The sequence below is a fragment of the Colossoma macropomum genome, unplaced genomic scaffold, assembly GCF_904425465.1.
Source record: "Colossoma macropomum unplaced genomic scaffold, Colossoma_macropomum, whole genome shotgun sequence".
NCBI lineage: Eukaryota > Metazoa > Chordata > Actinopteri > Characiformes > Serrasalmidae > Colossoma > Colossoma macropomum.
This window is the reverse complement of record NW_023495922.1, coordinates 71,553-91,130: the sequence shown is the minus strand read 5'-3', so window position 1 is coordinate 91,130 and position 19,578 is coordinate 71,553. Positions and strand designations below refer to the sequence as shown.

General features: G+C 40.2%; 1 protein-coding gene across 2 annotated transcripts; it reads right to left on the bottom strand.

Moving 5' to 3' along the window:
- Window positions 1-14,369: 14,369 nt before the first annotated feature.
- Window positions 14,370-19,281, bottom strand: LOC118803549 (macrophage mannose receptor 1-like). 2 transcript variants are annotated; one of them, XM_036564039.1, is made up of 5 exons: window positions 19,123-19,281; window positions 18,739-18,780; window positions 15,633-16,019; window positions 14,831-15,166; window positions 14,370-14,743 (listed from the first exon to the last, which is right to left on the bottom strand). In XM_036564039.1, the coding sequence occupies exons 2-5, from the start codon at window positions 18,776-18,778 to the stop codon at window positions 14,739-14,741; spliced, it is 768 nt and encodes a 255-aa protein (XP_036419932.1). In that variant the 5' UTR covers window positions 18,779-18,780; window positions 19,123-19,281; the 3' UTR covers window positions 14,370-14,738. The 2 variants fall into 2 exon arrangements, with proteins under 2 accessions (XP_036419932.1, XP_036419933.1); XM_036564040.1 differs by lacking the exon at window positions 14,370-14,743 and having other exon boundaries at window positions 15,049-15,433.
- Window positions 19,282-19,578: the final 297 nt, after the last annotated feature.

Here is a 19,578-nt window from a genome sequence, read left to right as displayed (position 1 = left end):
TAAGGTTCATATCAACTGTTTCTGACCACAGAGCTGCTTTTGGCTAGATCTATTTGGGTAATGGACCATTCTCAACATAGCAATGCTGGGAATGCTCAACCACCTAAATAATATCTGGTCAACAGTGTTTAGAAACTGACAAATGATGAATGGAGTAGAGGAGGAATCATCAAATACTGGCCTGCAGTCCAGATCTGGCCAGATAGCAAGTTTTCTCCAGCCCCAACATATTCAACCCTTTTTTGGTTCCATTAACTGATTTGGAACCTGTAAAAAATGATAAAACATAGCATACTGTTCAAACAACACCACCTACTGAAATGTATGAGCACATACATACATTCTGCCACTATCAAGCATGGAAAAGGTGGTCTTATTTCACCACCCGGAAAGCTGGCTAACCATTTCAGACTGTTAGCACAGTAAGAAGATATTTTTCAATCCATCTTTTATTGACTACTATACAACAGTTAGTTCTGGCCACGCAAGCTGATTGGTTGAGAAGCGGTCTAACCGCATTGTTATTTCGCCATAACAGCACAGTTTTTTCACAAACACTGTATCACTCTGCTGAGACACCTTTGCTAAGCAATGACTTTGACAGCTGTATGAGATGCTCAAGCCATTTGAACGTTTTTACTTCTTACTTTGCCACAAATAGAAAATGGACACTTTTAAGATCACATTTGACCGACAGCCGATTTGGTCAGACTCCGAAAATGAGACTACTGAAGATGAGACGACACTAAATTCCCAAACTGTCATCACCACTGAGCAGCTTTTCAGTCAGCAGCTCTGATAGAAGAACACCTAAACAACCTGGAATTAGCCAGAAATTAACCCAATACCATTCGCCAAACAAAATGAGCTGTAAGATGCTTTAAAGACTGGCTGGAACAAAACAACAGTAATATTGATCTGGCAAAAAATGACAAAACTGAGCTAAACCTGATATTGCGGCAGTTTTATGGCTCAGTCCGATTTGGTCAGACTCTGAAGATGAGACTACATGTTTGGCGAATGGTATTCGGTTCATTTCTGGATGATTCCACGTTGTTTAGATGTTCTTTTGTCACAGCTGCCAACTGAAAAGTTTGCTTTGTGGCAATGACAGTCTGGGAATTTAATGTAAGGAGCTGGAGAATGAACTGCTGGCTGTGCAGTGAGTGGGCGGAGCTCATTACTCTGATGTAGCACCAAGCTGCTTGTTAAGGAACTACAATTTGGCTGAAGGAATTGCTAACATTAAAACATTAAACGCCGCGTTCACAGCCCAGTTTATTAATTTCTTAATTGATTTATTTAACTGTTGTATAAAAGCAATAGAACACTCGAGGTTGTGTGTTATCATAAATAACATCATTGCTGTGATTTTATTTCGTGATAACACACTCCCTCTCATGTTCTATTGCTTAACTGGCATCCATTTCCTCACTTTGACCACTAAGTTACAGTTCTAGATCCTTTGCCTTGGCCTGGTGTGAGTTCAAGACAGTTTCCTCTTTCAAAGATTCACAAAAAGTTCCAACAGCGTAAGAAAGTTAGTGAGTTATAAATATGAGCTGCTTCACATGTGAAAACATGAATTTAAACTGGAAGGAGAAAGTTATCAAGGCCATTGCTGTGGATTCCAGGTGGTTGCTAAGGTGTTGGTGTAAAATTGCTATGGTATCCCTGGTGGTTGCTAAAGTGTTAAGAGGTTGTTGCTATTGTAATCAAGGGGGTTGTTAAGGTGTTGCTAGGCTGTTGCTATGGTCTCCCAGGTGGTTGCTAAGGTGTTGCTAGGCTACTGCCTAGTCACTGCGACCTGTGAAAATTGCACAAAAAACCCTTGAATAATCAATGTCAAGCCAGACTTAATGATTGAATGTGCTTGTTTAGAGTTATTTATTATAAATACCAGAATACTTTCACAGCTTAAAGGATATGTATAGGGGAGTGCCTAAAATTTGCTCTGTGAGAATCTGACCCCAAGACAAATCTAGTTGATGACTCCTGGGGTCGAGGGTGATAATTTGTACATCTGCAAACAGGCCAAAGTTTGAAACTGTAACTAATATAGTGGACCTACAGTTGAGTGCAAAAGACCAGCCTTATTTTATTTTTATTTCTAGACAAATTTCTAGCTGCTCAATCCAGTATTAATCATTCATTTTTGGGGTGATATTTTTCAGGACATTAGATATAAGATAATCATTTCGGGTCATAACAACTACGCAAAACCTAGTTAAACTAAATAGTCATTTAAATTTTGACCATAAGATTGAGAATACCCAGGGATGGGGGGATGGCTAAGTACTGCGCTACTTTTTGTAGCTAAGTACACATTTTTGTAGCTATTAGCTGTAGCTGCTACAGTTTTCTGAAATGTAGCTAATAGCTGTAATGCCTACAAATGTTTGTGAGGCTATAATGATAATTTTTGCTACAATTTTACTACAGGCTTCAGGCAATCCACACAAAATTTGAACCATAGAACATGTTTGTTAACTGGGCTAGTGTGTGATCCTGACAGTTAAAGCAAACAGTCACGCGCTGGCCCCACGCGCTGATCACCCTTCTTAGTAGGCTTAGCTCAGGGGTCGGCAACCCAAATGTTAAGAGGAACTATTTTGTCCTTTAAAGAAAAATCTAACCGCCTTGGGATCCACAACATTTTATTTTACCATCTTGGCTGTAAATATATCTCAGTATATTGTCCTACTATAGGCAAAACATTAATATAAATGAAAATGCAGACTTACTTTGCTTTGCTTTAAGCTTTAGGTCAGCTGTAGCCACTTTTCTCACATTTCAGTCAGGAAATTTTCAGTGAAAGTAGAGTTTCTTGTAAAATTTTAGGAGACCGAAGTCAGCTCCTCATTCTCCACCTTCTTATTCGAATTGTCCCATTCCACCTTAAACTGTGCCTGAGGTGCCAGAATGTATTGCTCCACCATTTAAGTTGGAACGGGAAAATTTGAATGAGAAGCGGGTGAAAGAAATGCTGACTTCAGCCTCACGACTTAGTCTGTGCATCAATCTTCAGCATTAAAGGTTGGGTGAATTAGCAGTTATGCATTAACTCTGCTGTTTAAGACCATTTATTGTATAAACAGACCTTTATTTTAGTGCAAAGTAAAATTTAAAACTTTTATGTTATTTTACCTAAAAATCTAGTTCTGCTGTGGAGCTGCAACAGGGCAGTAAAAGAGTGGAGTGTTGCCGACCCCTGGCTTAGCTAAAGCAGAAAAAGCATTTTCCTAATAGATTATTACTAACAGTACTGCACAGAGCCAGGGCCACTGATGAGAATTTTGAGGCTAAAGTGCTGAAGTTTAACAAACGACTCTGAATGTCTTGTCTGTACACATCTTGCTGAAATTTTTAAATTGGAGCAGTTTTATTTCAACAGTTGAAAACGCTTTGCATGAAATTGTATGGTTTGAATATGGTTATTTTTGTTGATTTTTGTTAGGAAAACCTGGAATGATTGATTTTGCCTTTACTTAGTCTAAATTTATGTTGGATATCACGCCTTTGGTTGTGTAAGTTTGATTGTTGGTTACACTTAAATTTACTTTTGGGTGATCTTTTTGTATATTTGTAGCTTTTCAGTTGTATGATTCTTTGTGTCACACAATTAAATGCAGTGTCTTGATCACACTATCAGTTGGACTTGTTTGGTGTGTCAGGTGGAGATTCACAAACATTTTGACAATCGCGCTTTGAAAGTAGCTAAAAAGTAGTGCACTATTTTTCAAAAAGTAGCTAAAAAGCAGCCACTACATTTTCTGGAAAAGTAGCTAAATTACAGTTAGCTACACATTTTGGGAAAGTAGATACTAATTTTTCAGTAGCTATCCCAACCCTGAGAAAACCTAAGGCCTAAATACCTACTACCTTTAAGAGAGAGGAGAAAATCAAGCTGCTTCAGATCTGAAAAATTCCACAGGTGTTTCTTCCACTGTGAGAAGACAAATCAGTGCTGTGGGTCTGAAAGGATGTGGAGACAATAAATACAAAAAAAAATAATAATAATATTATGTTAAGTTGTCAAAGTTTTTACATTGTGCTTTGCTAAATTCCTTGACATTTGGTCTTCATGCTATCTAATGATATTTATTAACAAATAGCCTTGTCGTTGTATTCCACCACTGCTATTATTGTTCAAGAAAACTCTTTTTTATGCTCTTGAAATCTACTTTTTGGCCACTTGGCTCAGTAGGCCATTTTTCATCACCACACACAAACACATACACATATAGACACACACTGCTAGCTCCATCCTGGGCCCCTGAGGCTGCCATGCAGTGCAAATGGTGCAGAATAATCTTCTTTCCCCCTCAGCAGTACACAAAGGCAGTGGAGTGATATGAGACAGAGGAAGTTAGGGCTTCGAGGACAAACTGCAGTGCAGATCCACACAGTGCTCTGATTACAATAACAGCATGTAGCGCCAGTTTCCTTGTAGGCAGAAAGCTCTTGATAGCTGCTTGTGTGAGTTTGTTTAGCATATAGAGGCTAATAATATACCTTCCATGTATGTATTAAGCTCGTGTACTCCTGGAAGAGTTTCTCAATCATGCTTATAGTAGTAAAACCATACATTTCCAAGGCAGTTATGTGGCTTGTAGTCTGTGAATGGCAATATGACTTGTAAATTGTGATCTAAACACTGTGGTTTCACAAGCCATGAAGGAAAAGCAAATGTGTGGCTAGACCAAATGACCATATCATTTTCATACAAATACACTCTTAGAAGTGGCTTGGGGCTCAGGGAGGCCTAATACTAGGTTAAAGTAATGATATCCAGTGTCCAGTGAAAGATAAATAGAGCTAATCTAATCAAAACTAAAAGATAAATGATGGAAGGTTCCCTATCAAGTACAAACAAGAGGAAAGGATAAAAACAAAAACTAATCTTTCAGATTTGTTTTAAACATTCCAAAAAAGATTTTAATATTTATTACATACACTGATCAGGCATAACATTATGACATTGTGCAAAGCGCTGTCAACTGTTGAAATAAAAGTGCTCCAGTTTAAACATTTCAGCAAGATACACTGATCAGGCATAACATTCTGACCACCTACTTGTTTCTCTGCATACTTTGTTAGCCCCCTTTTACCCTGTTCTTCAGTGGTCAGGACCCCCATAGACCCTCACAGAGCAGGTACTATTTGGGTGGTGGAGTCCAGCAGTGACAGTGAGGTGTTTAAAAACTCCAGCAGCACTGCTGTGTCTGATCTACTCAGACAAGCGCAACACACACCACCACCACGTCAGTGTTACTGCAGTGCTGAGAATGGTGGTAAAAAGTGGTCTTTTTAGTTCCATGTCAGCTAGCTAACTTCTTTCCACAGGAATACATCTTCCTCTTCAGTCTAACCAAATACAAGATGTTTAGCCATAGGCGGGGATCAACTTTTTATACAAGCAACCAGTTTTAAAAGGTTGTGAAACAAGAAGTGTTCACATTTTAAGCCACAATAAACTTTATAATCCTGAAAAATCAGAAATGAAGCCAAACAACTTCCAGGAAACTATGGAAATGAGACAGCTACATATCTTTGTGGTTGGCAGTATCATTTGCATAAAACCAGGCAAGAGGGAGTCTGGTGAAGTCCCTAGATAATGCTCTCTAACACGATAATAGAAAACAAATACAGAAGACATGTTCAGATATATGTGTTTAAAGAATTAGCCTAAATCAGAATGTCCAACCTTCTGCCCTAAAGTACCTATACTGGACAAAAAGGCCTTCCCTAAGTTAACATAACATTCCACTCATTAGGCCTTGAAGAGTTAAAATTGTTATGATGGGGCAGATATAATACTGAAAAATGGCACATTTAGCACTAAAATCCTGAACAAACCTACCAAATTTAACCAGTAGTTTGCATTAGTTTGTACTTTAATTAGACACTTGCTGACCTCCTTTTTCGGGATCTGCCTGCCTTAGTAACAGCTGGCTCTCATTAAGGGCAGCGTGAGCACACGAGCCGAGAGGGAACGAGAGCTTGCTGCTCCGCCTCCTCGTCACCGCCCCCAGCTGGGCCACCCGGATCGAACATGAGGTGTACTGAATAGGCCTCACTGCGTAACAGGGGGTAGGGCCCAGGCGGCGGAGCTCGGGACTCGCTCCTTGCCCTTGTGCCTCTTGTTGCCGGCACTGTTGTCGTCCTCCTCCTCCTCATACAGTCACTCGCGTCACTCGGGTCACTTGGAGCTCAGGCTTCGCGCTCCATCACCCACCCATTCGCGGCTCTCTCCCCGCCGTCCTCGCCGGGGTTCATCGCCGCTTGATGTTTGGGGCCTGGGGGGCGGGCGCATGCCACAGTAAACTAGACTTCCTGTCTTTTTTCTGAAGAATTTGAACCTGAATTAGAATTTGAAGAGTTGAACACAATTTGAACACAAAATCTGACTGCTCATGTTGGAAGTAACTTCCCTAATATGTGTCAGGCATGATGTTGGGTGATCGATAGCATTTGGTTGATTCTGTTCAATTTTGGACAAAATTTTGATGGGCTTGGTCAGTTTCGGACACTTTTACGTGCACCATGCATCCACAAATCTCGACATTGTCAACTATTTTTGTTGCACTGGTCAACTATAGCTGCATTTGACTTGACTTAGAAGTGAAAAACTGGCGTACGTAATTGCGACATTATTGACGGTCATGCTTTCGAGTCACAGAGTGGGAAAATCATGGATGCCTCCATGAAAGAGTACTGTTAGCAATAAGCTATACAGCTATGCTAGTGATATGAGTGATAATGTTCATGATGTATTTACCTTCTCAAAACAGCGACCTCTATGGTTAGTGTTAAAGTTTTAACTGTTACATTGTCGGTATGTTGACTGATCTCAAGCAAGTCTCATTTAAAAGTAGAGATGAAGGTCTTTATTACCATTTATGGTGTGAGCAGCCATGTTGATTTGGTGCCATATGCTGAGCAGAGATCACCATCATGATGTTTAGGGCAGGAATACCCAGCTGAGAAGTGGGGTTTTTTTTTGTATTTTCCTATTTGGAGATGGGATATTTCGGATTACAATCTTCAGTCAAACACAGTGTAGGTTGAATACCTAAATATCCTCCCATGGCTTCTCTTATCACTGCTATGCTGATAACACTCAACTAATGCTTTCCTTCCCACTTTCTGACACACAGGTTTCCAGTCACATCTCAGCATGTCTGACTGACATCTCTTCATGGATGACAGCTCACCACCTGAAGCTCATTCCTAGCAAGACTGAGCTGCTATTCATCCCTACAACTACAGGTCCTCATCATGATCTCGCCATCTCATTCGAGAACTCTCTGACCATTTTGTCTGAAGATGCAAGAAGTCTTGGCTTGATTCTGGATGGCCAGTTATTGTTCTTGGCTTGATCGTGGACCTAACTCGGTCATGCAGGTTTCTCCTGTTTAACATCTGAAGGATTCAACCCTTTCTCACTCAAGGCTTGACTACTGCAACTCGCACTTGGCTGGTCTTCCTATGCGGCCATCAAGCCTCTGCAAGTCATCCAGAATGCAACAGCACGGCTCGTCTTCAATCTTCCTAAGTTCAGTCACGTCACTCCACTGCTGCACTACCTTCACTGGCTTCCTGTAGCTGCACACATCAGATTTAAAACCCTAATGCTTGTCTACAAAGCCAAAAACAGACCAGCCCCTCCATTGGCAATGGTCAAAACTCGAACTGTACCTCGAGCCATTCGAGCTTCAAGTACAGCGCAGCTTGACCCACCATCCTTCAAGACGTGTGGAAGACAAGCATCAAGACTTTTGTCTGTCCTTGCACTCAGGTGGTGGAATGAACTCCCACTGGCTGTCGGAACAGCAGAGTCTCTCGCAGACTTCAAACACAGACTGAAGACACATCTCTTTATACAGCACTTAAGTGAGCACTGAGTTAAGTATTCACTGTAATGTATTGTACTGCACTTATTGAAATTGCACTGTTCTGTGTTTAATTCTGTTCCTTTCTCTCTAAGTATCAACATGGGCTTTTGTTTCTGGCAATATCTGAGCTCAGGACTGGCTTTCTCTCTAGCCTATTTGTAACTAGCAAAGATACTTTTTCTAGATAGACAAAGCACTTTTTGTAGGTCGCTTTGGATAAGAAGGTCTGCAAAATGCTGTTAATGTAAATGTAAATTGGATTTTTCAGTGAAGCATTTCTTTAAAGCTTGTCTGCCACTGCTGGTTGCAGCATTTCTGGAGCTTCTTTCCTGCTCTGGTCTGATACCTACACTTGAAAAAGTTAATGCTCTGCTGCACTCTTCCAGAGCTCCAGGAGACCACTGTCTGGCCCCCTCTCATCAGTGAACCTGACCCAGCAGAGTAGGGCCATAGGCAGCTGACAATAGGGAAAGTAGGGGCACACATACCTGGCTGCCATTGACTAGTTTGGGACAGCCAGCTATATTAGGTCTCCTTCAAATATCTCTTCATCACAGTGTTTTACTTCATCTGGATGTAGCACAGAAGGTAGTTACGACACCATGGGTCAATGGACAGAAAAAAATGGGTGGGACAAAGGCAGCACAGTCCTCTGGATCCAACGGGGTCCTCTCAGCTCCTCATCCATGTCTGGACTCATGTCTCAAATAGTACCCTAGGCAGTGACACTCTAGCCTGGGATGATTATACTTTAGATCAATGACAAGGTACACATTCGACTAGGGGGTCAAGGTGCATACGCCTAAGATGAAGTTCAAGATCACACTATTTTTTTTTTTTCATTTTCTGAACTTTTATCATGTTGCTCTTTACAGCTACAATATTAACTCAGTTCAATGTTTTTTCATATCTAATTGAACTCAATGTCCTGATAGGATGCCTTTAAAGTCTGCATTCATTTAATTCCAGGGACTGTTAATTCAGTTGATCTCAGTTAGTGAGCTGTAAAATGGCCATAATGCACCTACAGTGGAAGTGTCAATCACATTCTCTTATTCACATGAGGATTGGCTGCCAGTGTTTTAGAATTGACTGCCTTGGAAATTTCCCTGAAAGTGCCCTATAATCTTCTGAAAGCTCCTGAATGTTCTGTTTATCTTAGCATGCTGTATTACTCACTCAGCTGTATGGATAAGGCCAGACTCTTATCTATATACAAAGATAAGGGGTTTATTGAAAGGACCATCAATTTAGTGCACCCAAAGCAAAGAGTAACCAGCTTTAGAAGGTGGTAAAACTAGCAGTATTCACATTTTCTCCCAATAAACTTTATTTCTGATTTTGTGTGACAATACCCTACTTGTTTTTGGTGTTTCAAGATGGATAACTTAACCTGGAAAGCCATGGGGTATCACATAGTCAAACAACAGTCACAGAATTATGGAAATGAGACACTACATACCTTTGTGGTTGGCAGTAATAATTTGCATAAAGCAAAAGGGAGTCTCATGAAGTCAGTAGAGAATGCTCTTTCTAGCATGGCTACATTCAAATGTAGCTTGAATTATATATTCCCTTACAGTTTTCCCTTACATATCCTGTCATGAAGTTTAGTGAGCTGCATAAAATCACTTCAAAAATATTTAAGTGGAAAAGGGAAAAAAATCCTTCAAATAAGTGGTTTTGACCTTAAGGTTAACATTTATTTTTTATGTTTTTGAAATAAAAATTTTGAAATAAAAGCTGTAAGCTATGGACATTGGAAATGCTGGGCAGCTGGCTGAGCTGCAAACTGAAAAGGCATGGAGCAGGCAATGGAATGCGGTGGGAGGCTGGTGCTGGAGCAGGACACTGGGAGGCTGGTGCTGGAGTGCTGGTGTTCACCAAAGCATTAGGCAATCCCATGGACATAAACAAAAACATGGGCCAGAGGACAAGAATAGCTGGTTCTTCAGAAGACAGGGTAGCCGGCAGGTCAGGAGACATGGAGGCCAGTAGGGCAGGGGACTCAGAGGCTGGCTGGCCAGGGAACTCAGAGGCCAGCTTGTCAAGGGATGCTGCACTGGGAGCAGACTCAGACTGGAAGGCACCAGTGTTCTCAGGTGCAGACTGGGCTGCACTGGCATACATGGAGGCAGGCAGGCCTGCTACGATGTCCTTGATGGCAGGCGGACCTGCTGCAACAGGCACTTGCCCACTGGTGCTCTCCAGAGCACTGGGTGGTGCCAGAGGGGCTGTATATAAAAAAGTTAATAATGTCCTCTGTGTTGTAGTCCGTCTTAGCCTGAAGACTGTTATGGCTAAGCCGACCCACAATTCAGAGATTTGAGTCCAACAGCCCCCTAAAAAAATCTTCTCCTCAGGAGTGGAACTATCCTCTTCTACTGTGGGAAGATGTGTTTGTCCACAATGCTTTCTGTGGCATTTCCAGTGGTGGGAAGAGGCCAAATTCCATTGTGATCAAAGCACCATCAGTAACAGTGAGAAGGGCATCAACATCAGCCAATAATGTAGCGTCCAATAGCCCACTTGGTAGTGCAGATTTATGCTGTTGAAACAGCTGGTATCCTTCTTGCAGCTTGGAAGCATGCGAACTCACTGCATCCATGTTTAAAGGTCTTGCATTCTGTAATGATGTGGGTGTTGAGGCAGGATGCAAGTGTGAGTTGTCTTTATTTAAATCTCATTTAACAGAGTCTAGAAACTAAGTAGCTGAGGTGAGTAAAGTAGATAGGTCCACATGGAAAATAAAACAGAAAGAAAGCAAATAGAGCAAAACAAAACTAAACACAAAGAAAGACAAACTGAATAACTCAAAAACTTAATACAAGACTAAAGAAAGCTACAAAACAGAACAACAAACAAAGGGATAACAAGAACACCAACATCGAAGAGCAACATCAACAATGCAAGACCAAGAGAGCTAACACAGGGTATAAATAGACTGAGGGGAAACAAGAAACATCTGGGACTAGTAAGGGGGTGGGGCTATGAACTACAGCACAAAAGCAAAAAGAACATGGGGGCTCCCAAGTGGCGCAACTGTTTAAGCATTTGCCCTATCATCAGGAGATCATGAGTTCGATCCTTGGTGATGCTACAGCCATCCGTAGTGGGGAATCCAAGAGAGCACAATTGGCCTTGCTCTCTCTGAGTGGGTTGGATGGCCCCCCTCTTCTCCCCCCATCACTCAGCACAATGCTAGTCAGCGCAGGCGTCTGTTAGCTGACATAACAGATCTGGAGGTTGGCGATTTCCTCCAAGCACATTCAGCTGTCCAATGACGTTGCGTGAGCGGTGGTTCGAAAAGATGCTGTAGCTGGCTTCACAGGTCTCGGAGGAAGCCTGTGCTAGCCTTCACCCTCCTAGCATTGGTAGCATCATGTGATTGGGGAAGGCCTAACTAGTAGGTGGAATTGACAATTAAATTGGGGAGAAAATGGGGTAAAAATCAAAAACACATGGAAGATGAAAACAAAGGCTGAGAAAGAAAAGGACAGGGCAAGACAGGGTGTTACAAAGACACGATACCGGTTTACACAGTGTTAAGTCCTCAAACATAGGCTGAACAACACCCTTGAAGGAGAACACTAACTGCGAACTCTGTTATGTCAGCTAATAGAAGTCCACAATTATTCCACAGTTACTTGTGTTCATACCTAATTTAAAGGCTGTGACTTTCCTGGACACTTTAAGTTGTCCACAGTGGACATAATGAGTGTATCAGTGTTGTGTAAGACTGCAATATGATGGACTGATTTATACATAATTTGGGTCTGAAACTATCTAGTTCTGGCTTGTAACATTGTTACTCTGTGCTCTGAAGTATATTCAGTCTCTTTGTGCAGAAGTCTTATTGCTGTATTTGTTTCTATGGCTACCCATAAACACACATACACGTAAATATTTGCATAAACTGTGATATACACATCCACAGACACTGTGACGGCAGCCTCAGGTACTTATTAATTAAGGCTGTTTTTCTAATTAGAAGGATATTTTTACAGAGAAGAAAAGCCAAGTTATCAAAAACGTTACCAATAATATGTATGGTATGTATGTTTTTTTTTTTAATGATATTCATTTCACAACTCCCTAAAATCTTTAAACATGTCGCCTCTGTCTCCCTTAATTTGGTCCAATGCACACGCCCCCCACACCAAAGGCAGGCTGAGTCACTGGCACCACTGTAGGTGTTTTACAGCCGAGGTAGTTGGTAAATAGTGGGTTGTTTATGGCCTTTGCTTCACTGCATGCACATTTGCCTATGTATTATAGTACTTCTCTTTTTGTACTTGCCTTTGCATTGTTGCTGCAGAGTGGTTGTGTTTTGTGGGGTCATCTCCAAGTACGTATGCAATGAGGCCACTCATTTTTACCAGACGATGTCCTGCCAGTGCTAATTGATTTCGCTTTTAGGGTTTTCAAATATTTTGTAACAAGAACTCATTTTTAAATTATTATATTTCAAGATAAAGTTTTCTTGTAGTAAACCGGGATAGGCCAACCAGAGTTAACCAGATATAATTTGGGTGAAGGGCCATTCTCAGCATAGCAGTGACAACACCATGCTAGTGGTATGATGGTGTGTGTGGGGTTGGTGCGGGTCATGGCAGTGTTTTACACACATCAGGGTGTCTTTCAACACCCAAAAATATCCAGCCAACAGTGCTCTTTGTCCAATGATGGACGAATTAGAAGCTGAGAAATAGTGCACCAACAAAACAGCTATGGTCTGCAATTGTAAACCTACAGACTGCACCAACTGATGGTTAAACGTAGAGGAAAAAACAATATAGTGTATCACACTAAGGGATTGGGTCACCAATAGCCACCAGGGCAGCTTCAATTTGTCTTTGTATAGGTTGTGCAAGTCTCTGTGAAACTGTCATGGGTTCCCCCCTCTTAGAATCCTTCAATTGGACCAGTCCACCCAAAATGGTTCCTTTACAGCTCTAGTCCCACCCTGGACCATCCTTGCTGCCATCTAACTCAATGTCGTTCCATAGTTTCTTGAGCATAAATTCTTGTAATTCCTTGGTTTATGTAGTAATGTTTCTTGGTTTTCTCTAGTATTTGTATTTTTTGGTTTCTTTGTCTTGGTTTTGGCCTTTGTAGCCTCTTTTTGCAATTTTTATCATGTGCTGGATTAATCTACCAGCTTTAAGTTTGACCTTATCAATTACCTTGATTATTGGGAAAACTCTGTATATAAACGAGTCCTGACCAACTTGCATGCTCCCTCTGCTTTACATTCATTACAACTAATTTGTAAGGCTAATCTTAACTGAAGTTTACATTTTAAAGGGGGAGTTGCTCTGCATAATTGGGCTGGGTTGGTTGTCTTTGAGTAAGACACAAAGCTCCATTCATGAATACAGGCTTGTCTGCTCATAGCATCTTTGCATTGAGTTCTTAGAATAGGGCAGTTGAGGCAGACCTTGAATCTAGATTTTTGCATTTATTAGTGGTTGCCTGAACTGTTAATGTAAAGGATCAGCCACTAGTAGATACTTACCAGTAACCATAAATTTTAGGACCAAAAACTGGATTCAAGGTGTAGATTTAAAGACAGCCTAGTTAGGGAATCAGCCTAAGGATCGATCATTCTTTGTAAGGGTATAAAAAGTGAACACAACCCAAACTGTAGCAGTCTGTAGGTTTTATGGACAAATTGTATTCCATTTTTATGACTAAATATGTCTAGTGAACAAATATTTACCTAAATATATAATTGAATGAAGACAAATATGGAAGACACATGAATCCTTTTAATTTGAGAAAAATTACAATCATTTACAAGTGAAATGCCTCAATATTACAAATAAAATAACATGCCTTACCCTAACAGATATACAGAAAACAGAATTATAAATTCAGCCTAATGATAAATTAACTTATCCATAAATAAATATATGAATTTGAAAAAACAAAAACTTGGAAAAAAAGAATGGAATTAAAAATGTTCATGAAATATGTGGAGTTGTGCTTGAAATGGAACATATTTTGAAAAGAGTTTTAACATAGTCAGCATAGTTTGAAACATTTGAAATATTTGAAGACCACCTAGTTATTGTCTTTCATTTTTCTGTACAAATATGTCTAGGGAACATGTATTTACCAAAATACATAATTGAATGAAGACAAATATGGAAGACATATGAATTTTTTACATTCAATATGAAAAAAGAAATCATTTGCAAGCGAAATACCTCAATATTACAAATTAAATAACATGCCTTACCATAACAGATACACAGGAAACAGAATTATATATTCAGCCTAATGACAAAGCAAATTATCCAAGCATAAATATGCATACATACATACATACATACATACATACATACATACATACATACATCTTCTAAACCGCTTATCCTTCTGGGTCACGGTGGGGTGCTGGAGCCAATCCCAGCTGTCATTGGGCGGAAGGCAGGATACATCCCTGGACAGGTCGCCAGTCCATCGCAGGGCAGCATAAATATATATGAATTTGAAAAATAAAAACTTGGAACAAAAGAACTGAATTAAAAATGTTCATGAAATATGTGGAGTTGTGCTTGAAACTAAACATATTTTGAAAAGAGTTTTTAACATAGTCAATATAGGCTGAAACATAGTTTGAAACATTTGAAAAGAATAAACATATATTTGTGATAAAACTAAGTGAAAAACAAATAAATGTACACACTAGAATATGATAAATAAATGAATGTATTACACAAATCTAGACCTAAACAAGCATGTATGATTTAGTAAAACAAATATACATGTGGGAAAACTGGCTCTGCTGATCCTGGATTGAGAGCTAGTCTGGATGAGGAGCCACATCTTGTTTCAGTCTTTAGTTGGAAACAGAAAGAAAATGATCGTTTTTCAAATTAATTTTAAACTCATATTCAAAGTAAAACACACACACAGTAACTAACCTCCATAGGTGGTGCAGATGAAGTTGAGTTTCTGGTCCTCAGGCAGGCTGACCCACTGCTGACCTCCTCTAGAGCTGCAGTCTTCTCCTCCTGTCCCGTTACCTGGAGCCCAGTTCTGGTAGCAGATGGAAAAACCGCTCACCCAGTACCAGAAACCCTGAGTGCAGGTGTGACGCAGACCCAGCCACACAAGGTCAGTGGAGGCTTTCTGTGCCACCTCCTTCACCCAGAGCTGGATCTCCTCAGAGTGAACTGAGACCAGATCCACATGATGATCTCTGCAGTATCTCAGAGCTTCTCTCCAGGTCAGATTCTGATTGACCAAGATCAGCTTATCTGGAGACAAAAGGAAGAATGAAAAGATCATAGACATTTTACGGTTTTCTCACAAACCACACCCTGACCACTTCCAGGAGTCGTTGAATAGGCCAATCCAAAAACAGTCATCCGTTAATGCTTGTCCTGCTGTGTAGACCTGCTGGTTCTCAGTCTGGTTCCTCACACTGACCAGGTCTATGAAGTTTTCTCTGCAGTAGCTCTGAGCATCACGCCAGGTCTTTGTCTCTTTAATCAATCTGTATCTGTCAGTGTTTGTCTTCTTTTCTAAGAAACATTTAATTTACCTTATTAAAAACTTGGTTACATAATACTCAGTATATAAATTACCACCTTCATAATTCACAAAATAACATTTGCCACAAACACAGAAAGATGAAAATGATTAATGCCTATCAGCATATTTTCCAGGCCCACTTCACATGGTGATGATGTCGCTCATTAACATGTATCTGTATGTGCTCACCGTCATAACACATAAATGGGTGTAGTTCTTCACAGCTATCATCAGCCCATGTTCCATCACTTTTCTTCATTACAACACAGAACTCTTTGCCCCCTTTATTGTTTGGTTCTCCTTGGCTCCAGTTTCTATGAGCGTCTCCCTCACTGTGGAAATTTCCATCTGCCAGAGACCACAGCCATTTCCCAGTGTTCCCCTTTTCTAGACCGATCCAAACGTGCCTAGTTTTGTCTTTCAGAGAAGCATTCAAATTCTTCATCTCCTCCATGTTGTTGATGGTGGCCAGTTCAGTGTGAATCTCTCTGCAGTAGCTCTGAGCTTCAGTCCAGGATTTCTCCTCATTCACAAAGTGATATTGATAAGAAACTGACGAAGAAACACCACAGACAGCTGTGAAAAACAAACAAAACTTATTATAATTAGTGTTAAACTGCAGCAGAACAGAAATACAATTGATTTAAAACACTTCTGTGCAGCCTGCAGTGCATCCAGATCATTCCAGAAGCTCATGACACAAATGTCTCTTACAGTGCTTTCACCTATAGTTCGTTTTAAAAGAACCAAACCAAGTTCTGTTAAAGTGAACCTGGAAGGGAACCAACTGCAAATGGCCTCAGTTCTTTTTGTGCTCATGTTGTAAGTAAACTATAAAGAGGTCACGGTTTTCTTTCTGGTCCTTTGAGATCTCAGACCACTTCTTGTTCAGACCACAGCTCCATTAGAACTCGGACCCCTTTCACAGCACTCATGGTGTGTACAGCACTCGCTATCAGGTGACGAGAAGAACCACCAGACCCGCCTGCTGCTCTCCTATTGGCCATGCTGAAACGATTGGCCGAAGTGCATTGCGCAAAATTAGAAAAATGGTCCTGCGGGTCTGCCGCGGTGGGCTCCATTTCAGCTGTGCTCCTCACTGAGCTCCACCCAGCGAAATTTTCATTCATTCAGCGTTCAGTGTGAAAGCAACTGCAAATTGAGACTTTATCCTGAGTAGAACCCTATAAATGATCCCAGTGTTCAGACTTTATCCTGAGTAGAACCTTATAAATGATCCTTGGTCTGTTTTACCTGCTGAAGTGCTGAAGACTCACTGAGCCTCGAGGTCTTCACCATAAAGCAAAGCTAAAGCGGACTGGGGCTGTTTTGTTTTCACAACACACACATTAATCGAACCACAAAACGAACTACAAACGGACCAAACGGACCAAACTGAGACCACCTCGAGAAAAAACAGTAGGTCAGTTCTAGCCTTCATAACTTCAGAATGGTTTAAGATGGAAAACATGATCTACATATCAGGACATTCAACATTCAACCCGTCCATAACTAGCAAGCATGATGTCATCGAGGTGTGATGTCAGCATCAGTGAGTAATTCGACTCAGAAAATCACCTAAAATCCTAATATTATTGCTCTGTTGTTTGGCCTTCAGTTTCCAACAAAGGGTTAAAACAGCGACATGATTCACACATCAGATCACTCATCAGACTCTGCTGCACCATCCAGAGTGATTTCATCCACCTGTGACTGTCCATCAGCCAGCAATCCAGCTCCAAAATCACCCAAACCCCACTCGCTACTGTTTAACTACATCTCTGCTTTTAGCCTTCATATTAGAAACAAAGGGCCTTCAGTTTACATTGATATTGAGTATTAAAAATATCTGATATTAAATATGGAACTCAATTTGTAATTAAAAATAAAGCCTGTCTTGCTGTGTATCAGAGTTTGAATACAAGAGGAAAGAAAATCAATAAAAAAAGTCCATCTTATGCTAATAGTTTATTTTCACTCTAATAACCAACAGAATGAATCACCATCAAAAGTATTGCACCTTCAACACAGACACTCCAGACTAACAATTCCTGAAAGGGTAATTACAACTGCACTTGTTTTCAAGATCTCTTTAATAAAAATACAAAATTTAGCAGGTAAATTTAAGATCAGAAATGACCCAAATTCATAAAAAGATATAAAATTTTGGTCAGCATTTACATCAAACAATGGCATATCTGAGTAGCCCAGGTTCTCCTGTGTCACGCATCCGTCAAGCTCCAAGACGAACCCAGACTACATCTCCCAGAATCCTCTGGGAGATCACATGACTCCTGACCTCTCCGTACGCACCAATCAGCGCTCTAGATCTCCTGAATACTGATTCTCTTCACCTGTGTCTCATGTCACATGATCTTCTTAGTTTAGTTTATAAGCCCGGGCTTTAGCCATAGCTAATTGCGAGGTATTGTATCTTTTGTGATCTGCTGAGTGTTCTACTATTTGCCTGTATACTGTTTATGACCATTGCTTTCCGTTTTTTGACTCTGCCTTTTGCCTTTCCCCTTTGGACTGTTTGCCTTTCTGGTTTGACTCCTGTTTTTGACCTTTTTGCCTGTTTTCCTTGACACTGCCATTTTGCTTAACCCTCTTGGATTGTTTGCCCTTGGTGATGATCATCTGTTTGAATTTACTGCTCATTTTGGAATTGACCCCTGCCTGTTTTGTGACTACGAACTTGGATTCTGATTCTAACAGTAAACCGCAAGCGTCTGACTCTTGTTGGCTCGTTACATCCTGAATATAACAACATATGGCATGTTAGACTGACACACGTAGATACTTTATAATTGCCAAAAAATACCAAAAACAATCCCCAAAACTTTAGGTTTCTAAGGGTTAACAGTCTGAAAGTGTTACAACTAAGCCTGCTACAGTGAACAAAGAGTCACCATATATAGTTCCCTCCACAAACACTGAGCAAAACAGGCTGTTCTTTATTGTTTATCCATTTAATCTATCATTCAATATATTAACAAAAGTCTAAATCTCAACATATAAACATTTTTTTTTCAAATCTTTGTAAGATTTAACTGAAATGTATTTCTATTCATATTTCATGTGATAAAGTTAAACTGAGCAATTAGAAACTTCAGTCAATACGTTTCTCTACAATTAACCATTTTACATCAAACCACTCTAGATATCTTTGTTTCTCAACAATTGAATTGTGTAGAAAAGTTAGGAATGGATCTCTGAGCCGACTCGCCTCTCGTGACCACTGAAGGGGTTAAACACAAAGGACACAAACAATAAAGTGCATAAACCCACTTGCCTGATAAAAGTTGCATGACAGATACCAATTTCTGATTCATATCTGACAGAAAAAAGAGAATGTTTAAATATTGGCAGATCATATTTAAGAAAGCAGTAATAGTTTATTTGGGTGGTCCACTACTGGTTTGTGAATTCTCAGAATTCAACTAAATATTTATTACATGCACCTGAATTTGAAGTTGAGTGTGACATTAAATTAAATCTATCTTTACCCTTAAACTTGACACTCAATGCAAAAACAACCCATACTCCTAAATCTGACCCTAACCATAATGGGGTTGATAATCAATTGAGTACCACCAGAAAGTGTCTGTAGATCATCTATAGGGGACCATCCAAGTAAAGCGTGACCAAGAAAGTCGTTGTAATTAAAGGTTTCTACCTTGGATAAATGTTGAGTTAGTGGACGTCAGTCCTTCCAGAGTGTTTGTTGTTCCAGTCCTTTTTTTTTTTTCTTTATGTCTGTTCTCACTCCTCACTGCCTCTCCTCACCTTTAGTTTCTTGCATCGCTCTGTCCTCTCTTCATATCTCTGTTCTCGGCAATCCCTCCTATCTCTGTCATTTCCAATAAAGTGATGTCATCTGCAGTTTCGGTACTGTGGAAGTCATAAAAAAAAATTTGCATGAGTTTCCATCAACGCATGGTGAATGACACTGTTCTGTTTTTAAAAATTCTGGAAATTTTCATTGGTTTTCTATCCTGACCTTGTCAGTTATTAGTGTTATGGAGTCTAACTAAGGCGTGTTATTTTAATTTCTTTTAATCCAGCCATACGTCAAGACGAACAGGAGCAATGCTACAAGTTGTTTGACTGTTTCCACACAAAGCTGTGAGCG

Bases quoted from the DNA above. Each gene is read 5' to 3' on its own strand.
- LOC118803549 (XM_036564039.1), bottom strand. From the start codon at position 18,778: ATGAATCAGAAATTGGTATCTGTCATGCAACTTTTATCAG. The intron at 16,020-18,738 runs GCAAGTGGGTTT...TGTTTTTCACAG, and splicing joins TGTCATGCAACTTTTATCAG to CTGTCTGTGGTGTTTCTTCG. The intron at 15,167-15,632 runs GTGAGCACATAC...TTTTGTCTCCAG, and splicing joins CCCATTTATGTGTTATGACG to ATAAGCTGATCTTGGTCAAT.